Raw genomic sequence first — 19,982 nt, forward strand, 5'->3', positions numbered from 1 at the left:
ACAGGAGCATAAAAGCGAAGTTGAGTGCATTTGTTTTGTGCTCACAGCTCTGAGTTGAGCGCTGCTCCTTCGTTAGTTCTCTGGTTTGGACTCCTTCAGATCCTTAAGCTATTTTCACCGCTTAGTTGTGGGTGTTTGGCGCGTAGGCATAACTGGTAGTACCATCTTAATAACGGTGTATACTGTTAGCTGCTGAATACTACTATTTGCCGGATACTGTGTGATTCGTTGCAACCTAATAGTTGCTAACTGTTATTTTCGAAACATAAAAAACTCGAACACAAACTCGATTCGGTCGCATTTAAATATATGTATTCAATTTCGATTAGTCATTTCGTGTATTCGATATCGTACTAACAAATCGCTGATTGATGTGAGACGGCGGTGACTTCATCTCTATTGTGTCATCAGCAATGATTTATCAAGAATGGAAGAGTAACTCACAACTTCCTATACTAAGGTCAAGAGCCATTCCACCGTAAGGGTTTTAGTACTAATCTATTCAGCAATGGATAATCGAAAGTTCTCTCTACTGCGGTTGACGATTTCTTTTCTAGTGTACCTTGTTTAGTAAAGTGTTAGATTCTCTTATCAAATGAGGTCTTATTGAATTTTAAATATAGCCGTTTCGCTGTAAGAGCTTGGAAGACACTGGGGGATCGGTAGAAAACAGAACTGAAAATTCGGATCTAGTGCTACGAATGAGCTTCCTTCTCTCCTTTAATACCATGTTCCGATTGACACTTAATTGCGAGATTTAGGCCGTTGAGTAGACTATTTCACTAATCTACTGGATTTAATAAGATTTCGCCATACAAATATTACACTTGTTAATCTCTTCACCTAGGAGATTTGAAGCTGATCTACTTAAAATCTCCTTATGCGACTCTGATTTGGCGAAATCTGTTGGTCATATTTGTTAAATCACAGCTGATTTTTACTACAAACTGTCAAAAAAAAAAAAATGTCACAGCCCCAGTCAGTCAGCAACGAAGAGTGTTCATTATAGATAGTTAGTGCATGTGCTACCTGCTTTCAGGAAGAAGAATAATACCAAAAATAACACAACTAGCGAAAGTAAAGAAAAGGAAAACTTGCGGGAATTATCAGTTAGACATCTTGCTAGATAGATAAAAAAAGAAAATCAATTTTATACTAAAATAAATGAATGACAATAAAAAATTAATTAGTTTTTATTATGAGAAACAAAAAATTAATTATTATATGCACGTATTATTGTTTAAATCAAATTCTATTTAGTTCAAACACTCATAATTTGGGATTTCATAGTTTCATAGCAGCAACACTCTATATAGTAAATGAATCGAAAACAGCTGTTTTATAATTCCCCAACGGCAGTGAGAACAGGGTATTTAATGAAGAGATTAAATGTAATCTAATCACTTCAAATGTTTGATGGGAACATGATATAATTATGTTACTTGCCATGTAAATACTCTTCTTTACGTAGGTTTACAAATTTCAAATCAAATTAATGAAACGGTCAAAACGGCGGTAGGTAGCACAAATTCTAGAATAAACAATGTTACAATGAAGAATGTCATAGTTATATTCGTAATTGAACACCAGGAGTCTTGTAACTGTTTGCTAATAAAGTCATTTGAGTTGATTTGGAATCCGATAAAAAAACTTATCGATCAGGCTGAGATAGCAGTACACATGGTCTAGAGAACATGAGAAAAACGTTCCATAGAAATGGGGACTCGTTATTGCTATTCTCTAACAATGAACATCATCTCTCTCCGGCTCAAAAAATAGCGTATTTTAATACAACTGTGAAGAGTAGTCATGAGGGAACACTGTCGGTAGAGAAATCGATTCTGCTTCCACTTTCTCTATCTGATCAAGAAGATAGTTCTTATCTATAACAATGGATTGGTTACCATCATCATCTTCTAAATCTCGGCTATGAAGTGTTGAAGTTAAATCGTTCGCAAACTTTCAATGGACCGGGCATACAAATTAGAATATCGACGGTGATTCTTTCAATATTCCTTCCATCATTTTAAAAGTCCACTGCAAAATTTGTGAAATATTCTTCACACTTTATTTATTTGTTCGTAGTTTTGTTGGATTTGATAAAAGAAATATGAAAGATCATTAAAGAGGAATTTGGTTGATCGAGCCTTGATTGATATAAGTTTTAGATAGGTAGTCTTACAAGGTATAACAATTACATAGATAACCGAACGCGCAGATATGGCTTACTCTATATATTTATAGCAATCTTGAATGAAACCATTACTGAGTTCGCTTGATGAATACATATTTTAACGTGGTCTAAAAATCATAATCATCAGTCCAATGAAATAAAAACAAAATACGTTATACTGAAAAAATTTAATTTGCGCGATAATTATTTTGTAAAATAGTAGGAAGTTGAAAGTGCGTGAAAATCAATGCAGCTACTAAGAACATGGTGACTTTTAGGTATGGTTTGAAGGTATGGTATGGTTTGAAACTAATTGCCAAATAATCACTAGCGCAATTAATAAATTCACCAAAGTAATAAAAGAAGGAAAAATAATAGGTATGCCAAGACACATAAAAACCGAAAAGTGTAGTGAAAGTGATTAGAGGTGTGGCACGAATTAACAGAACTGCCAAAACAATATGAAATTACATTTAAAAACCAAAATTTTGAGAAAAGTGCAGATAAATAATTCAGAACATAAACAGAAATAACAGTTTCAAATCATAACACATTTCTACTTATTAATTGTTTCATAAAAGTTTACAGTAAAGAAGAAGTCTACCGAACCAATTCCAATTGCACAACCATAAAATGAATATCTCCTTTAAAAATCATATTAACGTGTTCTAGATTAAGTGTTCCTTAATAGTCTGAGAAAATATTAAATGTGATTTCTTCCCCTTCACTTCCATAATCCACTAAATGCAAACGCCATGTCGAATGTTCCAAACAATTTTTCGCAAATGTCAACAACCTCAGCAGCGTCATGTAAATAAATCGCTAGGAGCTAAACGTATAAATCATAAGCCAAGAAATTCATCACCGACAGCGACAGCGGCAACGGCAACGGCGGCGACAGCTACACTCATCAAACCAACCGACTAAATAACTAAACAACAACTAAAACAATCAGCAAAGCGACGTTTGGGTCGACAGCCAATTGACCGAGCAATCAAACGACAAACAACAAGCAACAAGCGAACAGTGTTAAACACACTTAGTGGCAACGACGCCTAAACGTATACTATCACAGCCACGAAAAGTCAACCGAGTACACCCACAAGCGCACCACTAGAGCATCTAGTAATTCAAATATAGAATAACTAACTGAGGGCAAACATAAAATTTGATTGCCTGTTGCCCAACCGAGCGGGACGCAAACCGCCGCGAATCGACAGTGAAGGCCGGAGAGAGAAAGGAAGGCGACAGCAACGACGGCGTGCAGACGCAGGAAATAAGACATTCTTTACACGCTCGCAGTGTAGGGGCAGCAGAGGTGAGCCGTGTAGGCGGTTAATTGGAAATTTTCTTCTGTTAACGGTTGTTCCGAGAAAGCAGTCAAAATTCATCGGCTAAGCAAGAGTGGTAAGTGAACGGACCTGCAGCTAGCTACCTTATCTGCTTACATTTGTTTATATGTATGTCTGTATGTATGTACATATGCATACGGTATGTCTTAAATTACATGCATTTATGCAGGTTAAATTGCCGGCAAACGCCAAATTGATTTCGCAAACTTGGCAAATGCGAAATTTCTATGCAAATTTATTCATTCACATCCAATTCGCATACCTTTCTATGTAAATATGTATATATGTATGTATGAATGTGCATATCATACGATATCGTATGTATGTTTATATTTATATATGTATGTATGTATGAACACACTGTCTTTGTGTGTGTCTCTACTCGCATATCGCACTACCATCAGTGGCCATGTAAGTGCTTAAGTAGTTTGCTCGCTTGGAAGGACCAATATAAATGATAATTCCATGCAATGTCGCGTCGCGTCTCTTCGAGCAAGAGTCGAACGTAAGGACAGTTAATTTATTCGAATTCCGAATGAAGCACATGCTCGGTTGACTTCATATTTATGTGTCAGGAAATGAGGAAAAATAATCTGAAATGCGGTTTTCTCAAAAGGCAGTGAGGAGCCTTAATGTGCGAGCGGTTCGAAGTTAAAGTTTTTTAATTAGTTTCATTCTTCGGAAAAGCTTGTAAATTTAGTTCTGATTTATTTGCATATTAATTACTATAATTTCTACCATTTATGAAGGTTAGGTAATTTCAGGTTTATGTTACCAATATTTGACATTTTTGGTACAAAATTTCAATAAAATTTTTTTCTAGGGCTTAGCATTAGTGTCGAAGTATTAAAGATGCATCCGGTATGGTTGAACTCTGTGACTACTTAGAAGACACTTATTAAGATTATACTGCCAACAGAGTATATACAGAATAAAAGTATATACATATAGGAACAGAACTTAGTATATATTATCTTAGGGCTGGGAATGTTCGTATGAAAGACAGTTTACTTTCTTCTTGATTAAAACTTAAAAAATGAAGAGTTGAAACGTAACTTTTTAAGTGCACAATTTGCCGTATTTTAAAATGTATTGCTACCATAATTCAAATAAATAAAGTGCTATATTATTGACATAACTATTGTCTGAAATTATATACATAATAATATTGTTTTAAAAGTTTAGGTTCAGTTCGAGTGGAAGAAAGCCATCTTTATTTTATTGACTTAACTTCCGTTGACTTTATTTACATTTAACTTAAAATATCAGGTCGAACCATTTCCTTGAGTGATAATCTCTTTTATTTTTCTAAAACTCAACCCGTTTTAGACCCGTAAAATGACTGTCACCTATGCAGCATTACCAAAATCTAACTATGGCTTCTGTTGCAACACAAGAACAACCTCATACGCAAAAATAAACAACGATTCGAAACTGTGGTGTAAGAAAAATGAAAAAGAGCCCTTGATTTATATAATTGTTTAATAATTTGATTAAAAAAATCATTTTCAAAGAATGTTCTCGACAATTTTTTATTTATTTCCCTGTGTTCTTCTTCAGTGGACTACTGCTTATTGACGCAGTTTCTCTCAAATAATTTTTTATATCCCCTTATTGTCACATTTTCAGTTTTGGCGATGTTGTCCAAAATCTTAGAGGCGAGAAGAGGCGGAGTTGCTAGTATATTTTATTTCCATGAGGAAGTTTGAGATTAGTTCTGAGAAGAAAACCAGTATATTCTTTGAAGTTGATGACATTGAGACTCTTCGTGATATCATTATCATCGAGGCATTGAACATTTTATCCAAAATATCTGCTTTTTAAACTATATGTAGATTTGCCAATTAATGCTTGCCTTAAGCGTAATGTTTGGCGTTAAATCGTTTGTTCGTTCAAAATGCCGAGTGTAAGAGTTCGACCCTAGTTCGATTTCGAAAGCTTCAGAAGCAGAACATTTCATTTCCATACACGATGTTTTGCAAGTTAAGTTTAATCGTACATTTACGGCTCTCTTTTAAGTTTATATTCCAGACAATTGAGCGCGTTTCCATTATATTGTACGTAATTTCATTTATTACAATTTCGTTTGCAAATAATAAACACGGAAATCTTCATCTAAGAACATTCAAGCTTGTGGGTAGTTATTGTCTTATGCTCCTTCTACAGTCAGTTTTCTGTCAAAGATTACCGCTTTGTTATGGGCAGATTCCTTGGTGGTGGGTTATATTACATAGGTACCGTTACCGCCATTTCTCACTGTTTCCAGTTATCTTAGCATAGTATTAGCGTGTAGCGCAATGGTCCATTGAACGACCCTGCTCACTTCACCGTTGAGCGTGTACGCTACGTGTGCCAAGTGATCAACTCTACTGATTCTATTGCTGTTTTAATAAACTTCCAGGTTAAATATGGGCAAGATTTTTCAATATCAACTTTCTCACTTTTCCGTCTCGGGCTACCAAGGAATATTTATAAGATGTCCTTGACGTTAGAACTTCATATATCTTAAAAGGGCAGTTTATATTTGACAATACATTCCAGATATTTCGGAGTTATTTTAATTTAAATGGCACACCGTCAATATGAGCTTATTTTTGCCTCAAAGACTACTATTTATATAAAAATTCAACACCTAAGAGTTGGAGTGGATTAGTAGGATTTAAATGTTCAGAGGTTTCGGTATAAATAGGGACCGAGATCAAAATAATAATAATTCATTGTATGGGGTAGAAACCCTCGGAGTAGTTGTGAGGTTTGCGTACTACCATCCCTAAACCCCCATAAATGTGTATATTACCTAAAAAAGATATAAAGATAAGCTATAGGGAACCTTTGGGTGAATTTCCACCTGAAAAGAGCTTCTTCTAAAATTTCTTTCTTCCAGATTTGATTGCATTTGCATTTTCCAAATAGCAGCAACAATTAGGAGGAGACAATCGGCCAAACATCTAGCAAAGGTGTTAGGATCAATTTCACCTCATAATAACCGTTAAATAATGAATTTCTATTAAAGCTTTGTATTTTTAGTGCGAAACTATTGAACCAACACAAATTTCACAAAAAATTTGAATTCCACTTGATTTAAATACCGTTAGCTTCGCAACAGTTTAGTGCAAACAATTTTCTTAGACAGACAGTAATTTATTATACAGAAGCAATTTAGAAGAACAATTTTAACATCGCATTTGAACATTAATAATGGAAGGCAAGTAATCGTAGACACTCCCGCACTCTGAGCAATTACGACTTTCACAGAGCATTTAATATACGAACAGATAATTACCGTAAACGCTTGCATGTAAAAGGCATGACCCACATGGCTCGCAACGCAGAGTTGTCTATCAAATGCAGCACGCAATTTTCCAAGAAAAAATATATGTACAAACGCACACACACACATTTGTTTAAATACATATGCACATAGAAGCACAGAATCGTGTATTTGTTGAGGAAGAAGTGTACACAAATTCATATCGAACACTGTCGGTAAATGTTGTGTGGATCAAGCGGCATATTAGCTTTGGTCTCAAGTGTCCGTCAACAATGAAAATTACTTCTATTATACTGCCGTCAATACACACTTGTACACACAAACACACACACACATGCGCCCGCTCATCAGCCATGCATAAATAAGTTGACATTCGAATTCGTTTCGCTGCAGCCCATCAGCCCCTATGCATATGCTACGGAAATTAGGGTCGCTAGTGGCAGCACATTCGACAAGGTTTTCATGCCATTTATTTATTGACAAACACCTGAGTTCAGCCCAACGCCTGCGCGTAATAAAAGCGTGCACAAATAAAATTCCTTCACTATTTACCGCCTCACTACGAGCACATTAACTTTGTTATGCTTTTCTACTTGGCTTGAATGCGACGGAATGGGAGTTGTGTGTGTGTGAATGTGAGTCGGTGTGTGTGTAGCATAAACTTTTGACAGTCAGCGGCAGCGTAGTCAGCGGCTTCGCTATTTTTAGTACAGCAAAATATTTTTATTGATTTCAAATTTCAACCTTATTTTACGTTTATGTTGCACAATAACATAAACAACAACACTAGTGACCTGCCAGCCCCTTCAGTATCCCTCTGTGCTTATGTATTGTGCGAGTTTCTGCTCTGTTTACCTGTGTTTGTGGCAACCGGATGGCGGGAGAACAGCATAGTGTGTCCGCGCATGAGTGTATTTTATTTTTGGAATGAGATTTAGTTGTAAAAGTTTATTGTCTTTCTGTCGACTGTAGTTTGTAAGCTATACTTCAGCCTAAAGGCTGAAGGCGTATAATGATGTGTGCGCTCGAGAGAGCGGGAGTAATTGAGCGAAAGAGATGAAAAGTGTAGAAGAAATAGTGCAATGAGTGGTAGAGCTTAATAAATAAGATATAGGGAGAGCGAGAGAGTGGTAAGCGATTGCAAATAGTGAATTAAACGCCACTCAACGTTGTGAATTTATGTTGGCATAAAAAGTAGAGCAACATAAAATTTACGGAATTGGTAGAATTCCGTTGACAGCATATACCATGACAATTCAAAGCAGTGAATATGCTGAATACGCGAATTTGTAAATAAAATAAATTCTGCTGGGAAATGCGTTCGCTCTCCGAGACTTACTTAAAGCCATCATGAGTCTATTCTGCATCCCTCTCTTCTTGGTTTGTACCATCCAAATAGCACACGAAAGCCCGTCAGCGTATTTGTTATTTTGTTAATCTGAGTACTAAAATATATTACAAAATTAAAATAACTGTTTATTTTATTTATTTTCGTTTCATTATATTGCGTATGTTATCTAATATCTAAAAAGGGCACACTTTTTCATAACTAAAATGGATTAATACTACAATAGGTATATATAATTTTGTTTGTCCGCCAGGGTTGTACGGAAAATATTCCTTGTAGTATCCTTTCTTCAAATATATATATCTTGAAAATACTTTTCCCTATTTCCCTATTTTCGAGAAAAATAATCCAAACGCGTTTGTCTTCGAAATCCATTTTTTATTCTCGAATTACATATTATATTTGTATATTTAACCGAACTTTAGTATTTACAACCGAACGGCTTCCATAATACTATCTGCGGTTCAGTCAGTTGAAACTTATGTTTTAATTTACATACTGATGAAGGCTTATTCCATTTCAGGCTTTTAGATGCTATAAAAAAATCCTAACGAACGATATCCTACTTTTCACTTTTTGTATTAAACTTTAAATTCTTGTTATAGTAGATGAAATATGGAATATGTATCTGTGTGAATGGCCCTAACTTCTCCGCTGAATGCGTGGACGAGTTCTTACGCAACCTATGATGTTATCCGACAAATGGAAGGACCTCCAACTCACCAAACTGCTGAAAAAGCTTCATATGGAATACAAAGATGAAAAATTTGCTTTCAAAATATTACTAAATCTAGTTCAGTTTAGTCTTAGCTTGTTTCTCAATTATTGGATAACAACCGAACTTCCCTCTTAGTTCCTCGAATATAAAATTGCGATACTATAAAATTGTTCATTGTTTTGTGAAATCATTTAGAATACGCGGAGTTCAGTACCTTCAAAAAGCAGGGATAACGGCTTCTCATATCGACTAAACATATAGTTTTAGTTCATTTTCTAATCTGGTACTCGAATAAACGAGCAACAAGGATGTTTGTAATCCTCAAATTTGGTTATTGACCTGGTTCAATATATTCATATACTTATTTAGTAACACAGTAGGCACAGTAGGCATGTATCGTGACACACGATACATTTTTGATTTTCTAAAATAGCTAACGACTCCCTAATGGCGGAGTCATTTGAAAACCACAGTGTAAGTTAAAGCACGGGGAGGAGGTACGAAATATTATATTATTTTCATTGAGGTGGCAGTTGCACGCGAGGCTATTTCCAAACACGTACGTAACTCGCAACGCTATCGCCGACGTCGCTAACACCGTTATCGCAGCGTATTCTTAGAATGTACTTAAATCCAACCGATTGAGGTGTGGGTGGTTTGGCGTTTAAATGGCTGGAAAGCCGGCAGCTAGCAGGCACCTATGGGACCAGTAGCAAGCAAATGGAAACAATTTGCCGCACTAGCTGCTTGGTGGGGGCTGGCTGTTGACCGTTAGGGCGGCAATATTCGATGTTTCTCGTGTTGCAAAATATGAGTTTTGCCGTTGTTGGTTCGCCATGAATTTCGGTTTTGTATTTGCGGACGCGTTAGTTATGTTATTTCATAGCTCGTTGCGTAGCTTTGTTGTTGTTTGTATTTTGCCTTACTTTCATTCATAAAGCTTTCAATAGAAGTAAAGTAAAAAAAAAAAACAAAAACAACCACATGCACACAAACATACACAGGTACAAGCGAGTTCCGGCAGCAAAGAGCCTGCTCGAGCAAGAGCCAAGCTTTTTTCGGTGTGTGGGTGCTGTGGCGTATGTGGCTTGGCTCCAGTGGTCTCACTTAGTATTAATGTTTGTGTGTTTGGAATCGTTTGTATAGAATTTATTGCAAGTTGTAGCGCTTCGTTACTCTTTCTCGTGCGAAAAAAGAACAGTGTGTTGATGCTTAAAACAACATTCGAAGGAAATATTTATTCCAAACGTCTATGTTTGTCCCGTTGCTTGTGCGATTTGCTAGTTTTTAAACGCGTGTGGGCACCACTTGTAAGGGAAGCAGTAGTGGAAATAATAAAAGTTGAACGCTTTTCTGGAAATAAGCACACACTCATTTTTATATTTTTTTATAAATGTGTTCAAATACATACATATAAATTTACATAGCTATGGAATGTTCTTGTTTGCGCTTGGTTTAGGGTTCTATTGGCCAAGAGCAACTTAAGTGGGGTTTGTTGGCAAACATAAAATCGCCACAAATCGTACTGTTAACTGAAAACTACTCGCAAGTACGCATTGTCCTTTTCGAAGTTTGGCTTTAGACCTCCGTTTTCATGAAAGTTTATGAAACACATAAAAGTATTTTATCTTTGGTTTTACTGATAAAGAAACTAAACTGGCTTTTCGGAGGTAAATAATTTTCAAAAAAAAAATAATAATAATAATAATAAGTCCTAAACATCAATTTCCTTTAACCCATGGTAATATTTTGCTGGTCTGATTTTTATAGCAGTTTCCACTGTTTATTTCACAAATAAAAACAAGTAAGTAAAGGCTAAGTTCGGGTGCAACCGAACATTTTATATTCCCGCAATTTATTTAGAGATTTACCTAAGTATATTTTCGGTGCAAAATTACCCTTAGGAACTGAGTTCTTCATGTTTGATATAAGGGGCCTTGAAAAGTCATGGTTCGATTTTGACAATTTTTCCACAAGTGATGTCAGAGCTTAAACACAGTATTTGTGAAAAGTTTTATTTCGCTATCTTTTTCCAAACAAATTACATTCAAATGTGACCCTCCCTAATGCGATCTTATGTTCCAAATTTTATTTTCATAACTTTATTTCTGGCTTATTTATAGCTCTTTTTGTGTTTTTGGTTATCGCCATTTTGTGGGCGTGGCAGTGGTCCGATTCCATCTTCGATCTTATCCTTCTTATGGTGTCTAGGAACACGTGTTCCAAGTTTCATTAAGATATCTCAATTTTTACTCAAGTTACAGCTTGCACGGACGGACGGACAGACGGACGGACGGACGGACGGACAGACAGACATCCGGATTTGAACTTTACTCGTCACCCTGATCACTTTGGTATATATAACCCTATATCTAACTCGTTTAGTTTTAGGACTTACAAACAACCGTTATGTGGACAAAACTATAATACTCTCTTAGCAACTTTTGTTGCGAGAGTATAATTAAACTTTTATAATTATGGTATTTATATGAATTGAGAGTAATTTGCCTATAATTGGAAATTTAATTTTTAAACCAATTACGGTGACCATGGAATAGAGAGGGTCATCGAAGAGTTGCCTCAATTAGTGTACTTGAGACTTTTGTTCTGTTATAAATAACTTAAAGCTCATCGTTTTACCAAATATAAAAGACTGCTTTGATCTTACCTTTAAAACAGCACGTAGCAACCAGGAACTCTAAAATTTCCTTCTTAAAATCTTCCATAAACTGAGTTGAATTCGTACTAAAGAGTATGCGAATATCTTTTTAAAAATTCTATCGCCGCTTGCTGAGTACTGCCAAATTTTGTTTTACATATGTAGACTATTCACAATGATAAAAACGACATTTTTCAAGGACATTTTTAACAAAAATGACAATACAAATATATATTTTTTGTTGTTTTTACTTTGAAATACATTTAAATTGATTAAATAAAACGTAAGGCATAGCTGCATCTTGAAACAAAGGGATACAAAAATATTTTTGCGCAGATTTAAATATTTCTCCAGCTAAGAAAATGGTGCAACACTATTGCGCATGATTAAGAGAACATTTTAGTGCAGGCTGGCACCATAAGTGCTGCATATCTGTTTGAATTACAGGATAGTGCGTTCTATTGGCTTTTCTATAACGCTTAGCCAATCGATGTCATTTAAAATCACGTAACATCTAACTTGTTAGCAAAAGCCAATGATTTTGATTTTGACAGTACGTCACTTATCCGCTTCTTTCACTATAAAAGTCGACGTAATTTCTGGAAGCACTGCTTATACGTTCTTAAGTCCTTAAATTCTATCAAAGAAGCGATTAAAGGTGATATCCGACAACCAATATATAGTGGCACCTGCACATGTATATTAACACACTGTCATCATCAATTTAGCACTACAACCAGAAGTCGAAAGCTTCTAAGGACTGCTCATCGTTGCTGGTCATTGTCCATACTTCCGCACCATATATCAGAACGGGTGTGATGACTGACTTATAGAGCGTTACTTTGGTTTTACGAAAGAGGGTTCAGCTTTTCAATTGCCTACTGAGCCCGTGGTAGCACTTGTTGATAAGAGTGATTACCCGATTGATTTTGTGGCTCACGTCGTTATTGGTGTTTATGCTGGAACCTAGATAGAAGTCTTTTACTACCTCGATGTTATAACCGTCTACAGTAACGTGGTCTCCTAATCGTTGAGATCATTTGTATGATGTCAGGAGGTACTTCGCCTACATCTTTTAAGACAATGAAAATGGAAATTATTCCATGCGCATCCCAAAATGTAGAGAGTTTTCATCCTGGTATTTTAGATTTCGTGGGGGGACTCTTGATGGCTTAAATGATAAGTGTGATTGTGATTAGGTCCTTATCAACGACCTCTTTAAAAGACCAACTAATATATCCGTCAATTTTGTGTGTTATAAAGACTTGGGGGGTTGTTGTATTGCTTAGTTTTGATTTTTTTCTTTATTTGCTCGTTACTCCATTATATGGTATGCTAAAAGGAATCACGCGCGATAATTGCTATGCTATTTGGAATTAATTACCGCATTAGATGATTACTTAAAATGTCATTGTCATTGTATATTAATTAGCTTTTAGCTTGCTTTAGCAGACAATGCAGAATACAAGTTTGCGTTTTCGTTCATGCTGTCCTATTTCTTTTTGTTACATTTGCAGATTAAAAAACGTGACAGATACAATATCAAAGAAAAAAGAAAACAAAAATAAAAACAAAAGCATAATAATAAAAACATAAAGGAAGCAAACAAGAGAAATTATAAAAAAACATATAAAAATTACAAAATCTCCCTCTAAACGTTGTACTTAGCACCCAATCGGGCTTAAACTAGAATCAGTTCTTTGAGACTTCTTAACGAATTAAGCGAAAGAAATCGAAAAAATTTCAAATTATTAAAGCAGATTTACATATATAGTTACTTTTTGCGTCGCCTTATAAAAAAACTAATCGCACATATTCGTACATATACACACACATATATACATATATATAATTGCTATTGTCCTCGTACTCGTATATGTGAAGAAAGCGGAGGGAAGCAGCGAGAAAACGAAAACAAAAAAGTATACGAAATTAAGGGAAAACACAAAGAAAAACACTTAGAAGCCGAGAGCCACTAATCTGAGCAGTGTGAAGCGAGCGAGAATCCGCGGACCGACCGCGGCAGATTATGTCACGAGACGATTACAATCCTGTAACTAGCTCTGGTGTTCGTAGCCCGGGTCGCTCAAGGCGGCTCACGGAATTGCCAACTGTAGATCGGTCGCCATCACGAGACTACGGTGCACGTGGAAGTCCCCTAGGTGAAGACCAAATAATATTAAAAGTGATATTTTCAAGCAATTTAATTATTAGTTTATTACTTAAACTTACATAAATATGTGTATGTATAATTTGGGATGTTTTCGTATTTTGAGTTGTAGCCGCTGATAACGAATATGAGTTGAGACAAGTACAAAATGCAAACAGAGCAATTATAATTTTATCGAAGCAGGGTTACTATGCAAGACTGCACCGCAAGGCAAATTTGTTTTTAACTAGCCTTTAAATTGCACCTAGTATACTATTAAGATATGTATTAAGAGTATTAAAGCTTAAGCTATAGCATATGGAGAAGTTGTGTTATGTTAAGTTGCTACGTAATTTGCACCTGACACGACAGATCGATTGGTATATCTTATTGATTTATCTACAAGTTGAATCTGAGGCAATATTTTCGCCACTGCTCTGTTAGCTAGGTTTGAAGGATACTCCAGTTTGTAAAACGTTGCATGTGAAAGCAATAACAAAGCCATCTAGTTGAGTTCCATACAATAGACTCTATTGAATCGAGTAGAAGAGTACATTAAAGTTGTTTGAAATCTTGATTATATTCTGGATTATACCACTTAAGCTTTCGTGTAAGGTAGGCACTCCTTTTCATGGTATTAAATAATTTGTGAAACTTTTCTCAAGTTATATACCTATATATAATTTCCATTAATAATTAAATGATTGGCACTGATATGATTGGCTACAATTTAGTTATACTTTAATAGATTTCCAATTCTTCAGAGCTATTTTCATATTAAATCAACATTTCCACAGAGAAGTTAAATGGTTAACCTTTTCGACAAAAAACAGAGTCGAAAGCAATAGCTACAAAAATATACATCAAATCGTAGAAGCCTAGTCTCTTAAACTTTTCTTTTTGAAGATTCTTAGTTTACAAAAAATCTTCTTAACTTTAACTAATAGATGTATTTCGAAAACATATCTGGTTTCGAATGTAACCAGAAGTTGAGTACAATTCAAGATCCAAGATTCCTATGTAGGTAGTATAACATGTTTTTACGTGTAGATCTAAAAGACATTTATGCTATTGCTCTATTTGAAAAAGAAAACCCCCTTATTTTATTATTTTGACTATTTAAAAAAGGTCCTTATTAGACTCAGCTTCAAAATACTATATCATCAATATTTTGCTCACAAAAAAGGTGTCGAAATGCTACTCCTAAGTGCCCAACTGACAGCGCTTTGAAGTCGGTAAAATCACTAATAACACGATTACCGGACTATCACCAAAGGAAAATGGATTGCAACTTAAAAATATTAAGTTATGTCTCTACAGTTCTAGATCATTCCAGTTTATGTCTTTAGTTTTTAACAGACATCTGTAATGATCACAAGAGCTGTCTGTTTCCAGTATAATTTTGAACGAGGTGTTGATCGAAGTTGGATCGATCTAGTGAGGAGTTTCCCACTATAGTGAAAGGTTTGATTTTAATAAAATCTTATTGGTTTTCAATAAGAACACAAAATTTATTTCAGAAATTTGATCGAAATGCCCCAATGTTTTTAAAGCTCTATTACTATTGAGATCAACTTGCTGTCTGAAGAAAACAATGTTCACTATCTAAATCACATGATTAGGGAAGCATCATAAGGATTACACGCTATACGTTTGCAAAACGATTCTCAATTCTTGCTTTGTGGTATCTCGACCCTTGATATCCCAGATCTGAAGATAGACACACTGCCAAGAGAAGATTTCTCCATTTAAATTTCCATTTTAAATCGCGTTTGAATTATTTTGGGTGCAACAGAATCACCCCCAAATTGGCAACATTTCCATTATCGGGAGATTTTTTGATTAGCGGTGTCTTTTCCCTCTAGAAATTAAGCGTACCTTCCCTTCTATGGTCGTGCTGTGAAGTATAGGTAAAAAGCAATTGAGCACGTATAGAGAATTGGTGGTGAATTGGATTGAAATTTTAATTGAGCATCTAAATTAAGAGTTATTATGTATTTTATGTATATTTACTATCATATATTTTCCATACGCTTTCAGTTGCGTATTGCGTTGTTTGCGTTTACGCGCGATGAGATTTTGCAGCGAGGCCATAAATCAATATACACGAACACGCACACACGCACACATGCAAAATTTATTAAAGAACATTAAAAGTGATTTCCGCTATGCTGCGTGTGTGTGTGTGCCCGTGTTTTGCATATTTGACCTCGTCGCGTGGCATGGCATGCCAATGGTTGAATTGAAGATATATGAACGTAAAATATGCATATTTATATTGGAAATTTTATGAACTCGTAAAAATAATGCAAACCTCTTATGTATGTATGTACAATAACTGTATTTATGGTATATTCGTAATTGTTTACGTGCAGCAGGGGACACATGGAATTGGCTTGTGACGTTGTTTCAATATAACGGAATTCAAATATTTTACTTAATGTTTACCGCTAAAATGCAAATATCTTTGCGACATTGACAGTTATAAATTGCACGACAACAGTTTTCAAAATATTAAATTAATATTAATGTATAGCTTATAACAATTAATTTAGTGCCTGTTTTATTTCCTCTAATTTTTTTTTATTTATGCCTTTTTCCATAAAATCTGCTGATAGCGGTGTTTAAAGTGTAGCATAAATCTTTCACGATCTCATGATAAAAGTATATCAATCAATTTCTGCAAAAAATTAAATTGCCTTTATCTATAAGAACAGCTAATCTCGAAATTACAATCTGTTCATTGCATTCAAATTAAATATATTTTGACAAGTGGTTTGAATGACCAACTTGGAAACAAATCTTGATCGTAATGCAAGGTAAAGCCTAAAATTCAATAGCAACAAAATCGAAATCCAATTACTAACTTCCCTTTAAACTAACAATGCCACTAACATATGATATTAAAAAAAAAATAAATAATTTCTTATCTGTGGTGCTTTTATATCTTTTACAATCCTAGAATATGTTTCTGGCGATTGCCATTGTGCAACCTCCGATATGTTGTCGATTGTTGCGATTCTTTTCTCTTCTTCTACTTCTTGGCAATTTCTAAAGTAGTCATTGTGATGGTCAAAGACATGTATATTACCCCCTTTCTGGGAGACAATTGTAAGGTTGTGCCTAATCTGGCTAGTTCATCTGCTTCGCAGTTACCTAGAATATTACTATGTCCAGGAACCCATTGCATATTTATCGTGTAGTTAGAAGTCAGTTCTATTAAGTTTACAGCTGTATTAATAACAGTTTTGTTAAGATCATTAAGGGAAAATTTAACCGACTTGGGTATTCTTTTGTTGTTCGCTTACATAGCTGGAACCCAATCAGATTCAGATGGATGGATGAATTTAAATATAAGTAAAATGCTAAAATGTACCTAACCGAAATACCCCGAAGTTATATCCGGCCAATAATCCTCTATTCTCAACTCAGCATCAACAACTATTTAGAGATACACCTACAAATTCATAAAGTAGAAGACTATGGATAGAGTCTTCTCGTTTCAAGTCTCTACCAGGCTAATTTTAATCAACTTCACTCTGAACTTCCGCCATCAGCAAAATATTGAAGTATCTGTTATGGTATTTATAATTATATTATTTTTGTTGTTTACAATAGTCATACATAGAATAATTGCTACGTAGTTACGTAAGAGTTTACGCAGTCGTTTATTTTTAAGTTTAAGTAAATATTACGAATTAAAATACATATAATTTATTGTATTATAGTATATGAACTTAAACTCGTACCTTATAATTTATGATATTGTGTTCTTTGAATAACAAACAAGATTGCAAACTTGAACCTAATATTCATTTTATCTTACATCACGCATGCGCATGAAACATTTTTCTGTTGCATTTATCATCGCTTGGCGCATACATTATCGTTTTCATTTCATTAATTATGTGAAAATTTGTTGCTAACTAACACACGAACACGCGAACTCACACACACTCACGCAATATATGTCTATTGTTATCAAATGTAGTTTAGAAGTAGCAAAAATTCCTTTCCGATAGAAGGTGCGACGTCGCGTTGGTTTGCTGCAAGGCGTGGCGCATACACGTCGACATACACTCAAATAACTGTTCCTTCGTTGTGTCGTAATAAATTAAGGCGGCAAACTGGATTACAATTATGGTTAGTTTAATACATACATATGTCAACCCAGTCATTCATTGCATTATTCAGTCATTCATTAGTTTCGATATACTGATAAAAATGCATTTAGTCTGACTCTTAAGTGATCCAAGTTATAGCCTTTTCGCACAGGAGCTAATTAATCAACTAACCGGCTCGATTTGCACGATTAAAGCGCAGATGTAGATCGATTTATCATACAAAAGAAAAATCTAACTTTACTACATTAATTTTTAATCGAATACATACGCGTTTATTGATAAAATAGTAATCAGCTGATGCAACTTACCAACTTCTTATGAATAGCAAAAACAAAATTGGATGACAGCTGTTCGTTAATCGAGTAGCCTGCTGTGTGCAACTGACTATGTAACAGGCAAAACCTGATTTATCAATTATAATCTTATTGTATTAAATTAATTTGGCTTGGCGAAAGGGCTATTAGATAAATAACATACTAATCTTATTTTAAAGAGAAACATTAACTCTTTCTTATCTAGAAGTATCTATTACTTAACTATTCTGTAACAATAATCGAAAAGAATTTGTACGTGAATAAGTTACCGAATAACCAAAGCCGGACTATAATCAAATTTGAGGTCGGCTCAAACACGAAAAAAATTCAAATATGGTAATATTAGATTTTATAGATGATTCTCATCAGCTTTAGAGTCAATATTCTAGCCTCTGAAAGGCAAATAGAATCACTATCACTATGCGATTCTCAATGACTCTCAACAGTTTATGAAAAATTCTCAATTCTACAGAAAGTTCATAAATCTTAAACAATATTCATTATACTTGTTTAATAATTCGATTTGTCTCTGAATTTGAGTAACAGACAATCGAGAACAACAAGACCTTAATCAAGACCTATGCGTTTCAAATAAAGATCTGTAATAATCGGAAATCAGGCAAATAAACGGTTTAGGTATCATACATCGACAATAAAAAAGGTAACTCAATTAATTACTCAATATTTTAGAGGATTTCTGAGTGACGCTGCATAGTCAACTAGCAGTAAAGTTAGAGGCTGAATGCTCAAGCTTCAGGCTAGTCCTCATTGTGCGCGGGAGGTCTTTTAGAGCCAGCGGACGCCTCTAACAAAACAATAAAATAACTGTTTATGTTTAATGCTCTATTAGGAGCTAATTCCATCGCACTGACGTTCGAAACAATGTTGTTCATTGCATGCACAGCAATCCCTGGCCAATAATTTAAATATCCAGAGGGAGGTCAAACCGGTAGTTTTCCGTAGGCAAACACGCACGTTGGAGCATACTCGCATACACAGCCATACCCTTTCATTAAATTTGAAAATAACGCTCTCAGTACGTGAAGAGTTCAATGCACGCCTATCACATGGGCCAAAGCCCACACACAAACACTCACATACACACTTACCGCTTTTTCCAATTAGTTAAACTGTAAAAACTGTATAGAGAGAACTTTTAGTGGCCTATTTTTCTTTCATTGCTCCGTTAGTATTTCCAGTATTTCCCATTAATTAAAAGCCTCTTGTTTTGTTGCAAAATTTCATCAACCAGCAACAACATACTCATACGCGTGCATACTTAATAGCGTTGTCAAGTACTTATATTTGCATATGATTTTCATTTAGCCTTTAAAATTTTAATTTGGTTTATTACTTTCACACACACACATTAAAATATTTTAATATTTTGAAAGCGATCATTTAAATGCTTTGACACGTACCAGCAATTCCAGAAAAATGCGATAAATCCCCAATGCACTGTTTATTTTGATACGTTACCTAGTTCCACACTCCCAAACCACCCAAATAAGCCAAACAAAGTGAATTCCCTACCAGTGAACACCAGCAAATAACACCGCTTACTACTAACCACTAACCAACGACCAACGACCACCGACCATGACCAACCACATCCATAATCCTCTCACAATCACTTTTCTCTCTACTCTCACGTATCACATCCCTTAGCCACATCACCCTCATTATTATCATCGTCATAATTGTGTGAATTACAGCAATGGGCAGTCCATACTATAGAGACATGGATGAGCCAACAAGTCCAGCCGGTGCAGGCCACCATCGGAGTCGGAGTGCCAGCAGACCGCCGATGTCACACGCCATGGATTATCCGAGTAAGTGTATTGGACATGTTTTACCCTTGAAATTTTTTGGTA

General features: G+C 35.1%; 1 protein-coding gene across 10 annotated transcripts in view; it reads left to right on the plus strand.

The window, feature by feature from the left end:
* LOC105216876 (trichohyalin) overlaps positions 1 to 19,982 on the plus strand; it is a 97,793-nt gene that overhangs the window by 2,555 nt on the left and 75,256 nt on the right. For 7 of the 10 annotated variants that reach the window (XM_011191600.3, XM_054233059.1, XM_054233065.1 and 4 more), the window contains exons 2-4: positions 2,975 to 3,580; positions 13,039 to 13,683; positions 19,824 to 19,940. In XM_011191600.3, coding sequence (XP_011189902.1) covers positions 13,551 to 13,683; positions 19,824 to 19,940 — 250 coding nt within the window. In that variant the 5' untranslated portion in view covers positions 2,975 to 3,580; positions 13,039 to 13,550. Of the gene's footprint in view, positions 1 to 2,974; positions 3,581 to 13,038; positions 13,684 to 17,661; positions 17,814 to 19,823; positions 19,941 to 19,982 lie in introns of those variants that run through there. The other 3 variants (XM_054233060.1, XM_054233064.1, XM_054233063.1) reach the window with 3 other exon arrangements.

Source organism: Zeugodacus cucurbitae, chromosome 6 (genome assembly GCF_028554725.1).
Source record: "Zeugodacus cucurbitae isolate PBARC_wt_2022May chromosome 6, idZeuCucr1.2, whole genome shotgun sequence".
Classification (NCBI taxonomy): domain Eukaryota; kingdom Metazoa; phylum Arthropoda; class Insecta; order Diptera; family Tephritidae; genus Zeugodacus; species Zeugodacus cucurbitae.